Here is a 16,633-nt window from a genome sequence, read left to right on the forward strand (position 1 = left end):
CCTAATTAGTATTGTTTATTGTGATTTGTTGTGTCGTTGTCTCCACAGATTAGACCCTCCGTAGCAGACACCCAGTCCACTGACCCTCATATTATAGAGCTAGGCCAAGCATTTGATTCTACCAAGGTAAGTCCCACCCAGCTACTAGGGGTTAATCAACCTAATCGATGAAAAGTTTGAAAAGTTTCCCACAAAATAAAAGAAAGAAAGAAGTGAAAATAGCCGATCTACAAGATCTGTTAACTTGCAGACTTGCAAGTTAACAGATCTTGCTAACACTATTGTATCTTGCTAACACTATTGTAATAACTACATTGGATCCATTGGAACACAGGTTCTTTTGACCATTTCCTGAAAAGTAACAGTTTTGGTTTTGGTTTCCACCTGACAATTCAAAATATACCATATGGCCACCGGGTGGCAGTACAGACTTTAAATTGTTCCCCAAAGTAAAGTGCATTTGTGTGCTGTCTATATGCGTCTATATGTCCAGCCACACATATGTGTTAGAAAGAGGTCAGTGCCAGGGGCCTCCAAGCAGCACTGTGGTGTGCACATCATTTTTTATCTTTATGTATTGCTGAGTAGGCATACCTTTTTCATGAACACTCTTTTACGCAAAGTTCATGCTGTTGCTTCCGTTCACACCCGGGTGCTGCCCAGCACAGCTCCAATTCTCCGCTGTTGGTTCCTGAGTGTCTCCACTCGATGCGTGGTGGCTGTAGATGATTTGTACAAGAGAGATCTGACCCTTTCCTCATGCAATGCTGGGATTAGTGGTTGGGACTAGGGTGTTAAATACAGTGGGTCTTGGACCCCCGATTGTCACCAGAAACCAAAGAATTAAGCTAATTATTTTCACTATTCTACATTGAAAAACTGCTCTGGTGCAAACCAGTCGAACCCCCTGATTGCTATAGGTTCTGTCGCACAGTGGTTTGGACTACCGTCTCTGGAGTCACATGCAGCATGGCTGGTCTGGGATCAGAGCCCTCAGCTTTTCTACCGTCTGCCTCAATAAAGGAAAACACAAGGAATGGACTTTGCATGGCCCTTTACAATATCAGTGCAAGTGCATTTTAGAGGCAAATTTGTGTTTCTTGGATCTTGTCTTGCAGATTTACATGGGGCTGATCTGGGATGTGTATGGCCTTGACCAGGCTTTAGACCTGTGTTGCTTGAAATACTGGATGTGAATTAGTGTAAACTCGATCCGCTTGTTCCACATAGCGCTGATCCTGGATAAGTAAGCAGAACCATGAGATTAAAGGATAATTCGGTCCATATTCGACTCTGGGTCTGTTGAACTGGTTTTGTCCAACATGACAATTGGTTCCAGGCAGAACTTCATCATCACTTACTTCAGTGTGGAGTGTTCTGTACCCCTCTGTGTGCAGGGCGCGTGCACACTAATGCTATCAAACAGGGCCAACATCCCCTGCACAAGTCACAACACAGATTTGTTTACACACTGTGAAATTCACGTTTTTAAAAGCCAACAACCTTTTTTCTTCAAAGACCTGAGTGTGTGGATACTCTTTTTCCAGTCTATAGGCTAAGATTGAAATGATCTCCCGAGAGTTCAGTATCCTCTGATGTTATCCACTTAAGCCCTAGATACTTACGGTAGTCGTACAACAAATATCCGATGTACAAGCTCACACGTGTTGCATGTGAGTGCGTAGATTGGCTATTTTCGCAAAATTTGCCCAAAATAGGGACGCTAGTCTTAATGTATTTGATGTGCAGAAGGCTCTCAGTACCGAAAATATTGTCCACTATTGAATGTTCTAGGACATCTACAGTTGTGTGTGTGTGTGTGTGTGTGTGTGTGTGTGTGTGTGTGTGTGTGTGTGTGTGTGTGTGTGTGTGTGTGTGTGTGTGTGTGTGTGTGTGTGTGTGTGTGTGTGTGTGCGGGTGTGTGTGTGTGGGATTCCTCTGTTGGCATCTCATTCACTCTCATTGGCTGCTGTGTGGGAGGAAAGTCATGAATGGAGCAAGTAGAGTGGAAGTCATTTAGAGTCACGATGGCCAACTCTGATAAGTGGCGTTGGTGTTCAACTGCAATACAGCCATTCAGAAGTTACAGACTTGGCATTCATGTTTTACATTCCCTTCGCTGTGTGTTGGTGTTGTGTTTTAAGTGCAGACATGAATTACATGGATGGTATTGTCATGCAGATATTGAAAACGTCATGAGAAGACAGTATTTAATGTAGTCACTGATATGCATAGAATGAAAATATTGTCCACATTTTATGCCCATATAATGATTTTTTTATTACATGCAGTATACTTAATCCAGAGTCTAGCTCAACTGTGAGTTATAGCATATACAGTACATACCACATAGGGACAGATCACAATGGCCATAAAATACAGCTCCTTAATCACATGCTATTTCACTTCTGCCTTCGTGTTTCTCTCTCTCTCTCTGATTTGTGTAGGAATGTAAAGCGTAATATATTCCCTGATGTCATTTCGCCTTTGTTCCCATTTTCTCCACCCAAACGTCTTTTGGATTAGAGAGCTCCATTGAGGTTGTTTGCAAATCCCATTCTCCATTTGCCGTTGTAGCTAGTAAATACGCTGGTTTATGGACAAGTCTTAATATGTTTGTCTGTTATTTAGTTCTTTCATCAGCTCAGTTAACTCTGCCTCCTTCTCTGCTTCCACATTATTACACTGTAGTAATAACCTTATCTGCCCACAAATTATGTTGTTATTATTCTTGTTTGACCCCTAGGCTCACTAAGATGTTTTCTCTCCCCTCTCAGAACTTGTTCCTCTGACTCTGTTGTTTTAAGTATGTATCAGTGTTTTCAAGTTTGGTCTTGATTGTGAGCAATACACCCATGATTATGAGGCATTGGACACTGGATATGTTTTTGTGCCTTGCATCTGGTATTTTCCTTACAGTTGCCTAGTAACCAATGACTTAAGGGGGGGAAATCTGGATTGGTTGACCGGTAAGTTTGGATCTGATGGGGTTCAGATAAATGGGGATCTACAGAGATGGTCCTAATAAAGCTCACAATTGTCATAAGTGAACCACTTGCCTTGCATTTGAAAGTGGGAATTCTGTGTGCCGCCCATTTGTAGCATATTATTTCTTGGCTGGACTGCAACAGCGGGGTCCCGTCCAATATTTCAAATTAGAGCCATCCGGCCATATGCGGTACTAGGTTTCAACCCAGGGGGTCAGTGTGTAGGGTGATTGGTGGGCGAGGAGGATTTAAGGGGAGAGATAATACAGAAGAGTGACATAAATAGAGGTAGAGAGATGGTGTTATGAGAATTAAGTAGAGATAAATACACAGAGCAATGGAGAGAGCAAAATGAATCCACGTGCCTGAGTGTGCTCAGGCCCTTGGGGGCCCTTAGTCCTATTAATAGACTAGCTAGAACTCTGCCTGTCGCACTGGCTCACTACATCCTGGGCGCACACGCACACGCGCACGCGCACACACACACACACACACACACACGCACACGCACACGCACACGCACACGCACACGCACACGCACACGCACACGCACACTCACACTCTCTCTCTCTAAATATAGACTCATTTATTAATTAATTCATATACACATAATATAGTTGCACACAGACAGCCACACCATTTGCTCATTGGTTGGTTTCTGTTATGTTGCAGAGGGATGCATGCCGCGTGCAGCTCCTGCACACCCTTAACTCCCACGCTCCAGTACATGGGCACGTGGAAACTGTGTTCCCACCATGTTTCACTGGCTTCAGCTCACATTGGCAGGTGCACTGCGCCGTGCCATAATTTATACACCTCCCTGCCATAATGTGCACACACACACACACACACACACACACACACACACACACACACACACACACACACACACACACACACACACACACACACACACACACACACACACACACACACACACACACAAAGATACAGGCTTATAAAGAACAGACTGATTCAACTTACATTCCGTAGGTTCGACGATGTGAAATGACACGTTTGACGTTTTCGCGACTTAGAAATACACAGGGTATTTTTTGCCATACTATATTATTGATCTCCTCACGTCAATAACAAGAACAATGGGATTTAGGTAAAAAAAAAAATTGAAGTTTATCTTTCAAGCGATTAGCGATCTTTCTTGACCTGAATTTTGTCTCAGGCAGCGTACCGCCCACACCAATCAAATTATTATCAGATGGTTATAGGGTTAGGGTCATGGTTTGGGTTTGCCTACTGAAGAAGTCAGGAATTGTACCAGTCTGAGTGAAAGTGCTACCTTACAGTACTCAGTCAGGGCAAAAGCAAAATCAAAACCCTCAGCACAGCAGCCTTCTGCCAATCTTCTTGATGATTCTAGTGGCATATTATATCATGTGTCTCTGGCTGCATTCTCCTGATGGAGTCGGGTTGAATTTGGTTTCTCACTCTATTGCGACAGATGAGGGAGATTAACGGGAGACGGATTGAACGCTGATTGGAAGCACTGAATAAGTACCGCTCGCGGCAAACAAGAGCCTATTGTGCTGCTGTGCTATTGTGCCAAACTGAAAACCTGTATAGCATTGCTTTAACTGCAGCACTTGAACTGGCTAGTACTTTCCCCCAAACACCCCACTTACAGTAGCTTGAACTGGGAGTGTTGTGCCCCTGGCTTGCCACTTCACCCCACCCATAAAACACAAGAGCACCGTTATTAATCCCATGGGGGAAATAAATGTTCAGCTTCATCTGGCTGCTGGCTGCTCAGATGGTCATTGAGCTCTCGGGAGTGTGTGTGTGTGTGTGGGGGGGAGGGCTGTTAGGGGTTAAGTTTCTTACTGTACAGTAGGTCACGATGCGACACGTTGTGAGCTTGTAGATCTGCTATTTTTGTTATTTTGGAAATAGGGCTTAAAGGGATAGTTCACCCCCAAAATGACTTTGTTTCTATCGATTACACACCCCATGAAGCCTTGAATTCATTTGATGACCTGTGGCGGCTCCGGTAGGAGACTCATAGTGTCAAATTTGAGTCTCCTACCGGAGACATTAGCATCTATCGCCGGTCATCAAATTATTGGTTTAGGAATGCGAAAAAAAAATAAATCTCCATGAATTCAAGGCTTCATGGGGTGTGTAATTGATAGAAAATAAGTAATTTTTGGGGTGAACTATCCCTTTAAGTGGTTAACAGTACCCACCAGCTGCCACAATGGCACGTAATGAATTCAATGCATGCACACAGGCATAGATACATATGTATCACACATTCACACTCTCTACATTCACACACGTGATCCAACACCCCATCCTCTTACATCCTCTGACATAATGTCAGAAAGCATGTGAATGTTCACATGCTTTCTGACGTTATGACTTTAAACATTCATTTTTAATGACACTCATGTACACACATATGTGTGTTGTGTTCATGAGTGTGGCCAAAAGTGCTTTCATGGCGTCATGATCTGTTTTTGGGACAGACGTGCATACAAACGGCTTGGCTTACGGCCATGTGGTAAAAGTTATTATAAGTGGCAGAATTGAGGAAGTGTGGATAATATATTGCATACTCACTGACGGAGGCACTAGAGGAAAGGCCTTGGGGTCACCACAACTAATAGGGTTATATACTGCAAAACATAAATAAATGATTATGAGATATCCTGTGTGCAAATTTGGCATTTTGGTCTGAGGGTGGCACTAGAGGCGAGGTCACTCAAATAGTAAGGGATCATCCTCTAGGGCAGTGGTTCTCAAACATTGTAATTTCAAGGACCCCCCCATAACTCTCAGAGTTACAGACCTGTACAGGTAAATTTGGAACCCCCTCAAGGAACCGTGGGAAGGTAAACAAGCAGCACTAATTTACATATATCGGGAGATATTGGCGCTCATTAGAAAGCCTCAAGCTTCTCAACCAATTGGCGCTCATTAGAAAGCCTCAAGCTTCTCAACCAATTGGCGCTCATTAGAAAGCCTCAAGCTTCTCAACCAATCACAGTGTGAGGATGAAACTAACTGTGGTATAAGGTTCTACCAAAGTTCTCCATCCATTTAAGCACAACTAATATAATGTATAACATATATATATTTCAACTTTTTATGCTTTTAATGCCCTACTACCAACTTCATACAGAAGTTTTTTAAATAATAATAATTTATTATTATTATTATTATAATATATATATATTTTGGACTTAAAGGTTTCCTCCTGACAGCCACGATAAACACAATCGAGAGCATTCCGAGTCACTGCTCTTATGCAACACACACACACACACACACACACACACACACACACACACACACACACACACACACACACACACACACACACACACACACACACACACACACACACATGCATATAAGCAAACGCAGAATGGTTCCGAACACATAATGGCGGCAGGAAGCGTGAATACAGGAAAAGACCCCCTTCAGGCAATTTACATCTCTCTTTACTCTCTCTCTCTCTTCCTCTCTGTCCTTTTACACAGAGAGCCATTAGGCTGATGGACAGGAAGCAGATGCAGGGTAGAAGGTAAAGTACACTGAGGAGAGGAGAGGAGAGGGTTGGTTTCCAGTGATGGGGGTTGACAGGGACAGTCACATCAGAGTAGAATCACCCTGTTCTGCCTTGGGCCAAACCGAACACGCGCACGCACACACGCACGCACGCACGCGCGCACACGCACGCATGCACGCACACTTGTTGATTGTATAATTAATAGTATGTTGATTGTATACTTAATAGTATAAGTATAATTAAGGTTAAATGTTCTTCTCATATGTTTAGTAATATATGCTTAAATAAAAGATTATCAAATAGAAACATTAAAAAACAATCAAGATTTTCTTTTATGTCTCTTTTAAAAAAATATATCGATTAAAACACTGGTCACCGGTGGTCCACGACTCTCCATCAATCGGGATCGGCCCCAAGAATCCGGCATCGGTAGCACTCTAGTACATATAGTATATAAACTAAACCCATAAAACCTCTACAGCACTTTCACACAACAGTGTTTTTAATCTAGCTGTGTGTGTTGCTCTTTCCTGTGTGTGTGTGTGTGTGTGTGTGTGTGTGTGTGTGTGTGTGTGTGTGTGTGTGTGTGTGCACACACACGCGCTTGTGAATGTGCACACAATGAAACAAATGCGATTTGCCGTTCTCCTTGTTGAGCGAGTGTGTGCTGTGCCTGGGGTGACGTATTCTGCATCAGTGTGGTGTTGCCGCATGCTTTCTCTTCACTTTCTTTCTCCCACCTCTCATTGATCTGCCTTTCTCTGTCTCCCAACAGCATCTCTCTCTCTCTCTCTCTCTCTCTCTCTCTCTCTCTCTCTCTCTCTCTCTCTCTCACTCTCTCTCTCTGTACCTTTCTGTCCCTTCTTCTGTATTTCTACCTCTATTTATCTCCCCCTCTCTCTCTCTCTCCCTCTCTCTCCCTCTCTCTCTCTCTTGCTTTAGACATGTAGCGTTAATGCGAGCTAGTAGCTTTAGCATTAGCAGGGCTCAGTGCTTCTGAATGGAGCAGAGAGGTTACGTCATCTCTGGAGGAGAGGAGGGGGAGGAGGAGGAGGGGATGCCCATTGATGAGAGCTGTGTTCTTGAATGAAGCTCTCTGCTCTTGTTCGCCATTCATTTCAGTCATGCATGTGCAGCAATGAAGCAGTCCTGTTTTGGAAGAACAAAATACTAGTGCTGATAGATAGATAGATAATGACATTTGCAACTGTTACTGTTACTGTTAGTCTGTTACTGAACTGTCTCTTAGTAGGTCTATTCCCTGCCACCTCCTTCCATTTTAGTGAATTTCACTTTAAGCAAGCGTTGTGCTCCGTGTCTTTTTCAAGACACTTGGATAGCATGAACGTGTTAATAGAGGCACAGGGTACCCTGTGCCCCCACCCACCCCGCCTCGCTGAATCCAGTCAGTAGGTTTTTGTGAGTGTATTGGTATTGGACGTGTGTCTTGTGTTGTGCTGACAGGGAGAGCCAAGGCAGGACGCCTGTGTCAGGACACACAGGGGGATAAAAATAGACACAAGGCTCGATTACAGAGATCAGGGACGCCTCAATGCCACGGTGTCTTCTTGTTATTTCTGCTTCCTGTCCACTGTTTGTTTGCCTCGGCTGAGGCTGTTCTGAGCACAATAACACATCAACGTGCTAGAGCACGGGTGGCCAACATATTTTTCCATGAGGGCCATACTGACTTCGATAGGAGTGAGTGAAGGGCTGAAACCTGAAACACATAGTGCTGAATTATGTTAAAGCTGCATGGATTTGGTAGACACAAGAATCTGAGCTTGATCATAAACTTCAGAAAGCGTGTTTATTTGTATTGATACCGTTGCTTATTATTAAGTGATATGTTTTTTTGATTGATATTATTAGGGAATTTCTAAACTGCGGTGATATGCAAGATCAGTGGTGTAAAGTAACAAAGTACATTACTTATGTGCTGTACTTAAGTAACATTCTGAGGTATTTGTACTTTACTTGAGTATTTCCAATTTTCAATACTTTTACTTCTACTCCACTACATCTCAGAGGCTAATGTAGTACTTTTACTCCACTACAATTATTTGAAAACTTTACTAGTTACTAGTTACTTTTCAGATATGAATTATGATATTATGGAACAGACAACCACTTTAGCCCTATTTTATACATACTGTAGGCTATTTGAAAATAGCCGTTCTACAAGCACACAACGCGTCGCACCACGACGCGTTGTGACATTGTGACGTTGTGGCATTGCTACTTTCACTTAAGTAAAACACCTCGGTACTTCTTCCACCACTGTGGAAGATACATATTTTACATTGTGTGTATGTGTTTGAGTAAATACTCAGACATATGTTTGTTAGTCAGACAGACAGACTGATAGACTAAAGACTAGTAAGTATCACGTCATCACTGTCTGCTTTAACTTCTATATTAAGAATGATGAAACATGATGACACATATGATATCTGGCAGGGTGACACTGACCAGCTACTGGACACTTGTTTGTACTGGTACTACTACTAAAGGTCTGTGATTCAAATAAAGATGAGAAGAAGACTGGACATGTTAGGACAGCAGCTTGAATTCTGATGATGGAGGCAGGATGCTCATTTTGAAACACGTTGTGATTGGTAGGTAAGAATAGAGTCTGCTTGATGGGGAAAGGAAGAGATTATATAAGCTGCCTGAAACTCATCAAAGGAGCTGTTTGCCGCCTGCTTTCGTGCTTGCTAGATTAGACCTAGAATCAATGTTGTAAATTGTACTTAGTGCTGAATAAATAGTGAACATGCAGACTCTTCTGTCATCATTGTTTAAAGTGCCTTGCTCCTCAAGAGATTCCACCATAATATCAATGGGCTACCAATCTACACTGTACAATCTTCAATGTTAATTTAACTCTGACAGTGTACAAATGGAACCAAATGGACCCGTAAGGTTCCATTTGGGTCTTAACTCTTAACTATCAGTGGGACCCTGAACCCCACGTTGAGAATCGGTGCCATAAAACATTACACGTGTCAGCAATGTTAGAAGAAAGTATTATTATTTGTCATATATGTATTGGCTTTGATTGTTATGTGTTATTAATAGCAGTTATCGCCGTATTGCTGTCGTGGTGGTGGTGGTAGCAGATCTGCAAGCTCACAACATGTCATATGCGACGCGTTGTAGATTTGCTATTTTTGCATGCCACCATTGTACGATTATTAAAAAATCTATTACATTTTTTTTCGTATCAATTCGTAGAGTTATAAGGAAAAAAACATATGGTTCTAAATCTCAGTTTTTATATGTTTTCAGTTAATTGCCCAGCCCTAGTAGAAAACATTGAACCTTTTTGATACAAAATTTGATAAAACATGTTATTCAGAATGTCAACTACAGTACTCTTCATATTATGAAGTTGAACGAGTAATTAACCACTTAAACCATATGTACTTACCGGCGTCCTCAAAGTACAGACCCCTGTCTGTACTTGGCCCGCTCCTTTTATCCCTATACACTAAATCTCTCTCAATCTACAAGCTTTGAGCTCGTAGATCTGTTATGTTCGCAGAATACGCGCCTATTTTTGGGGAATGTTCATCCATTATGACATGATCGCCCAGAATAGGGACGCGGTAGCATTCGTGCAATTACATTACAGGCACAAGTAACCGGATCTGTAGCTAATGAAACAAGGAGCGAGAACATTTGACGACGATTAAAGATTGAGATCATTATTAAAAACACACCACAGCTTTTTGTGGCTTGCCTCTGGTACTCTGGGTCTCTCCTCCAGTGATCCGAGTGGCAGACGGACGAGATGAGAGAACATGCAAGTGTCAAAACCATTTACGCTGAACCGATCTGATGGCAGCTGAGAGCCACATGGAGGAACAGCAGGCGTGAAATGAGGCCAGGGAGAAACAGCGGCGTAATATAAAGTGTGTGTCTTGCTCATGAGCACAAAGGATGTCGGTTCATGGTGTGTACTGTACGTATATGTGGTGTGGATGTGCATACTGTACGTGTCTGTGCACGGGTTTGTGTCTCGTTCATGAGCATATATGCATTGGTACAGTGCATGTGATGTGCATGTACCTGTTTGTGACTCTGTGTGTGTGTGTGTGTGTGTGTGTGCTGGGAGGTGATTAGATATCATTAGGTTAGCTTTGGTTACTTGTCTCCCTCTCTTGTGTCTCTTCAGACATTCTCCGTGACGCCAGCTTGACCAGACACAGTGTCTTCTACCCACTGAGCCCATGTCTCGCCAGACGCCAGCATGCGTATATGCACCCTATTTCTGTTTGTGCTTGTGTGTACGTACTGTATGTACACTGATGTTCGTGCTGGGGGCTTTTGTTGACCTTTTGTGTGTTTTTCTAACCTAACCTGAAAGATCCTCATCTCGCTGGTTCTTTAAACTGCAGTACATAACCACTTAACCACACACAAAAAGAAAATTGCTGATCTACAAGTTCACAACTGTGACACGTTGTGAGCTAAAATGGGGGAGGATAGTATATGTTTTTGTTTTTATGTTTTTGCTTCCATCATGTCCTATGTTTGATGCACTTATTGTAAGTCGCTTTGGAAAAGAGCGTTTGCTAAATGACTGTAATGTAATGTAATGTAATGTCAGGGTAAGAGAGAGGAGACCACATTCAACACAGGGCCAAGGACATCATTTGTGTCGAAGAAATGGAAAAGGTTAGAGTCAGAGCTAGCCTGGGACCAGACGAATTTGCGAGTGCAAAAAAAAATTGCACTCTGCGATTTGGGTCTGGCACCGCTCCATAGAGAATTCATTTCCTGCTCCAGAAGACGTGGGTGACCAATCAGGGCCCAGTATTCGAATATGGGAGACAACTATGTAATTGGTAGTTGGTTGTAGGTCTAACCAATTGCGTCGAGGGCCATTGTTTTGATCCCGCCCCTTGGGGAAAAAAACATCCTCATGGAAGCACCAGACTCATATCCACGCAGTGATATAGTCTGGCTACGTGAGGCTGAATCAGAACTAGGTTTAAGGATTAAAGGACCATACCCATTGTCTGGCATGTTTAGCCTATGGACTATGATTCATGGTATACCAGTCATTACTGACGACCATTTTCCAAAGCATACCGTGGTTTGTTTTTTGCAATGGCAGTTTCGTCTGGAACCAGGCTAGTTCTGTACAATATGAAAATCTACTTGTGGAGACGTGAATCTTGCTTTCGGTGGGTAATCCAACAGGCTCATTTTTGGTCAAAGTTATTGTTATGTTATACGCGTTTTGAAGCCTTTTAAAATGCGGATTGATTTGAAAAGTCCAGTTGAGAATGGTACCTGGAGAAAAGATATGAAATATGAACGTTCTTGGCATTTTGACCTCACAATTAACCAACATCAATTAATCATAAATGGGACCAACAGACATCGAAAATATTTGGTGTAGAGGGAAAACAGGAGGGGGCCATGTTTAGACCCCTGTGGGCCCCTAGTCAAAGAAGTACAGTATCAAGGGTCTAAGTGGTTCAGGCTTGCCTTGAAGTAGTGGTTCAGGTTTGGATTTGGGTCAGGGAATGACTAAAGGTACTCAATTCTACAATCTTTGGCTCAGCTTTCAGGACTTACGGGCAGGTAGGAGATAAGGTTAGGCATGTACAGTAACTGCTTTTGGCGAGGGTTAGGCCCCATTTACACCCCTGAAGCAGCGGCTGCTCCCATTTGCACCCATTATATGAAATGAGAGCATTCACACCAGCTGCGCGACCCCGACACACGGATTATGAGGGCATAAATTGGAGCACACTCTCCTTGGAGCACACTCTCCTCACACTCGCTTACGCAACGCTTCCAGTGTAACTGAGCCGTTAGGCGTTATAGGGTTCGAGTAAGGTTTAGATTCGGGTTGGGCGATAAGTTTAGGCATATAATAACTGTTGAAGGCCCAGCGTTTTGGGGAATGAACACAGGTCCCATCATCATTGTCTTGTAATTTGTAATTTCACGCGTGTTCCCTCTCTCAGGCTGTTAAGCAGCCTCAGAGAGCTTTCCTCTGGTGGAAAGTGAACCATCCCTTGGAGCTCCTTCTATATTTAGCTTCTTTCCATCGTGGCCTGTCACCCGTGCTCTCCTCTCCGCAGCACTTAAAGCTGGTATCTAAAACTCTGGGATGTCCAATATCCTGTCCTCCCCCGCCTGCACAGGAAGCTTTGGGAGGAGGGCTTGGGGGCAAGGAGCCATGTAGACACACAGAGCCTGGTGTGTATGACGTGTACTCCTGTGTGCTCATTTCATATAACAGTGTGTGTGTGTGTGTGTGTGTGTGTGTGTGTGTGTGTGTTGAATGAGGGTATATATATATACACGCTTTCACCTAGGTCCCTTATTACAAAACAAAACATAAGCCTCTCTGAAACAGGAGCACTTTTATTGACTTCAATGAATGAATGCTACTGGGCAGGATGGCCTCCGCCAGCAGAGTCTGGCTTAGTAATCGTTACGCGTGTTAAGCATTTGCTGGGACATCGGATAACTGGAGAGGCTGCGTGCCGTCTCCCAACTGGCCAATCGCTGTGGAGGAGACGGCGACAGCGGAGTCAAAACGGAAACCTGTCTTGAGAGACACCTTATCCGTCCCATAATCCCCGGTGTTTGTTGGCCGGGCTCACAGGGCTTTTCGGGGCGTGGTTGGCGGTGTTTTGGCATGTGTGTCTAAAACCCGATCTCATTTATGAAAGATGGAAGAAGCGGGCGGGCAAGCCTTATGACTAATTCAGGAGGATTCTCTCTTCGGTTTCCCTTCCTTCCTTCCGTCCGTCCCTTCTTCACCTCCCTTCCACTTAACCCCTCCCATCATCTCTCCACTTCACTCTCTGACCCCCCCCCCCCCCTTCCTTTCCTCTGTCCATTCACTCATGTCCTTTTATCTCAACCTTACGCAACATTCACTCAGGACAGAGGCGCGGGCCTCAGGGCTGTTCCGTTGAGTGAAATGCAACGCCGCTTGTAAGAGGAGAGGAGCTTGTTCCTCTCTAGGATTGTCTGGTTTTAAACTGAGCTTTATTCTGCTTTGTCGAGTCTCAGTGTGTTGACACACTATACCAGTTTGTCGCCAGATGGCTTTGTGACATTAGATTAGATAGAATGTTAGTTTACTTTATACATTTTTGTGGCACAGCTTCAAATTCCTCGTTTGCTGGCCTCCATTTTCCATTTTGGTTCATCAGTTATTTAAATAAATGTTTTGTACTCTTGTATGAAGTGATCTGTCCAGTTTGTACAAGGTGATTGATGCGGCAAGAGGAGTCTGAGACAATATTCAAGGTGGTGATGGTTATGCTTTAATGTACATGATATCATGGGGAGATGTACAATAACACTCGGTGGTACGGTAGTTCTGCCAATGAGCACAGGGATCAGACCATAGTTATACTAGCTGCTACAAGGTCAAGCTGAACCATTAACAACACAGGCTGTACCAAAACAATAGCTATCAGGTCTAAACTCTTCCTCAGTACACTTATCAGGTATTGTCCTTACGCTTTAAAGTACCATACCAGTCTGGCATGTTTAGCCCATTGACTACAACTCATGGTACAGTATACTTGACATTTGACATTTGACATTTGCCAACCATTTGCCAGTTTGTTATTTTGTTTGTTATACTTTTTTTTATGTTTGAATGCATTTTACAGTGAAAATGCAGTGGAGTTTTGCAAAAATTCTCCTTATAATATTGACTTTTTCTCCCATAAAAAAGGATTGTAAATATTTTCTACCATTCACTTTTCAGTTGATAAACTTTCCAGGTATATTTTTTATAATGTTATATATGTATACACATATAAAAGGTGGTATGCTGCTGTCATATTCAATGGTCTAAATATGCAGTATACCACTGATATGGACATGTAACACTAACTGAACACAATTGCGGGGGATGGACAGATTTACCAATATTTCCAAAATATTGTAAATGTAATCACCAGTATTGGATACCTTTTTTGCTGTATTTTTAGCATGTGAAAAGAATAACACCGCACCTAACCCAAAAATAGGGCTGGAATTTGGGACCTGTCATCAAACATAATTTATGGGCTGTAGTGGTTTTGGCTGCTGCTGTGCTACACTGCCCTTACTTTTCTTTTCTTTTCTTTTTTACAGTGGCCGAAAAGCCAGCATCCTAAACATTTACTATTCCATTGCTACTGAAAATATGAAGACAAAAAGAGTCGTACAGGAGCTGAGGGGTTTTAAATGTTTGCTCTATTTCTTCTGGACGGTAGCACATATTATTTGTAACATTATACAGCTAGTATGATAGTAACACTGAATCCCATTAAACAGTGCTAGGCGTGGTTACCACACTTAGCACAAGACAGTATTGCTGAATGCAGCAACTGTAGCTAAGGATTATGGGAGGAAAACACTAATCCAACAGTCACAATGCATTCTTTGACAGTTCTTTAAATGTTTTTCCAGTTGTGAAAAATGTCCAATGTGAAATCTTCAATAATGACATCTACACCTAGAAAACGTGTACTGAAAAAAAAAATCTGAATTGTGCTAATTTCCTACCACGCCATTAATAGTTTCTTGTATTCATGTATACCATTGGTTCTCAACATGGGGTCCACAGCTAAATTATTGTTCGGAAGAAACCAAATGGGCCCTTCTGGGTCTGTAACTGTGAGAGTTGACAAATTGAATCAAATGGACAAGGAGGAACACAAAGGATGTACATTGGTCCATGTGTCTTTGTCTGCTGTACTTCTAAATGGCAGAAAACACCACATTGCTGTAAATTAAATTACCCAAAATATTAACTGATTGATTTGTAGATTTTTCAGGGATTACTTTGAAATAGGCCTTCTGTGTCGCTAGCTACTGTAGCTTAGCATCATTCAGCCGCAGTGCTGTCCTCTGTTTCCCTCCCAGCTTGACTGGAGAAGCTTCTTGTCTTGCTGCCGGGCTGATCCAAGCGTCAAGGCATTTGATATTAGTGTTTGTATTCCTGTCCAATTAGCTAGTTTAGTGTGTTAGCTAGACTCCCCCAGTTTGCCTTTGCTTCCGTCACTGTGAGATTCACTCTCTACTCATCCATCCAGCTTCCTTCTCGTGCACGCACGCACGTACACACACTCTCTCTCTCCCTTTGTCTCTCTCTCTCAAGGGTATCCTGGGGGTCTCCTCTGCCTGGTCTGACTGTAACTCCACACAGGATGCTAAAAATAGCCTAACAGGTCTATTACAGGTATCAGGGGCACCTCAAAGGCAAACGATGCACTGTCGATTTCCTACTCGTGTGTGTGTGTGTGTGTGTGTGTGTGTGTGTGTGTGTGTGTGTGTGTGTGTGTGTGTGTGTGTGTGTGTGTGTGTGTGTGTGTGTGTGTGTGTGTGTGTGTGTGTGTGTGTGTGTGTGTGTGTGTGTGAGTTACCAAAATAGAAATTGGATTTAAGAGAGAACACTGGACACACAGATTTGATTATGTCCTTGTTATTCCATCTGTTATGTCCTTGGAAAGAGAGAAACATCAAGGGTCATTCACTACATTATATCCTCACAATTCTCTTTGAAGGTTATTTTTAAAAGTTTATTTTAGATTGTATATCTATGTACCCATTATTTTAAACTTTGCATATGATAAGCCTTTATTAATAATGATAATGATAATAATTATTATTATCACCACCATTATTAGCACTTCTGAAAGGAGTGAAAGCAAACAACAATAACGGGATGGATAAAATGAGCAAAAAATCTGAATGTTTTTTTTCTCCCCTCCTTTCTTTTTTTTCACCTTTTGCTTTATTACAATAAGACAGTAGAGAGACAGCAAACGTATATCTGCAGAGAGAGGGAAAGACATGCAACACAGATCTTTGGCCAGAATGGAAGTTGGGACATGTTGTCAACGCACTACCCAGTCAAAACACACCCCAAAATCTACACAAATTATGAAAGTTCGACGGATACAAAACTGTACATTTTCAGGAAATGTATAAAAAGATGGATCCAATGTAGTTAGTATTTAGTTAACATTTCTTGTTTATACTTTTCATGGGTAAAATATGTATAAAACTCACAGACAGACTTAACCAGCTCCAACCTTTGCAACTCTATATTAGGCAGGTCATAACGAGTCGCAACACG

General features: G+C 42.5%; 1 protein-coding gene across 1 annotated transcript in view; it reads left to right on the forward strand.

Annotated features, from left to right (window-relative positions):
- poc1b (POC1 centriolar protein B) overlaps window positions 1-16,633 on the forward strand; it is a 61,842-nt gene that overhangs the window by 5,226 nt on the left and 39,983 nt on the right. The window contains exon 10 of the mRNA XM_084059901.1: window positions 49-126. Coding sequence (XP_083916027.1) covers window positions 49-126 — 78 coding nt within the window. The remainder of the gene's footprint in view (window positions 1-48; window positions 127-16,633) is intronic.

Source organism: Gymnoscopelus microlampas, assembly GCF_963454915.1.
Source record: "Gymnoscopelus microlampas genome assembly, chromosome: 6".
Taxonomy (NCBI): Eukaryota; Metazoa; Chordata; class Actinopteri; order Myctophiformes; family Myctophidae; genus Gymnoscopelus; species Gymnoscopelus microlampas.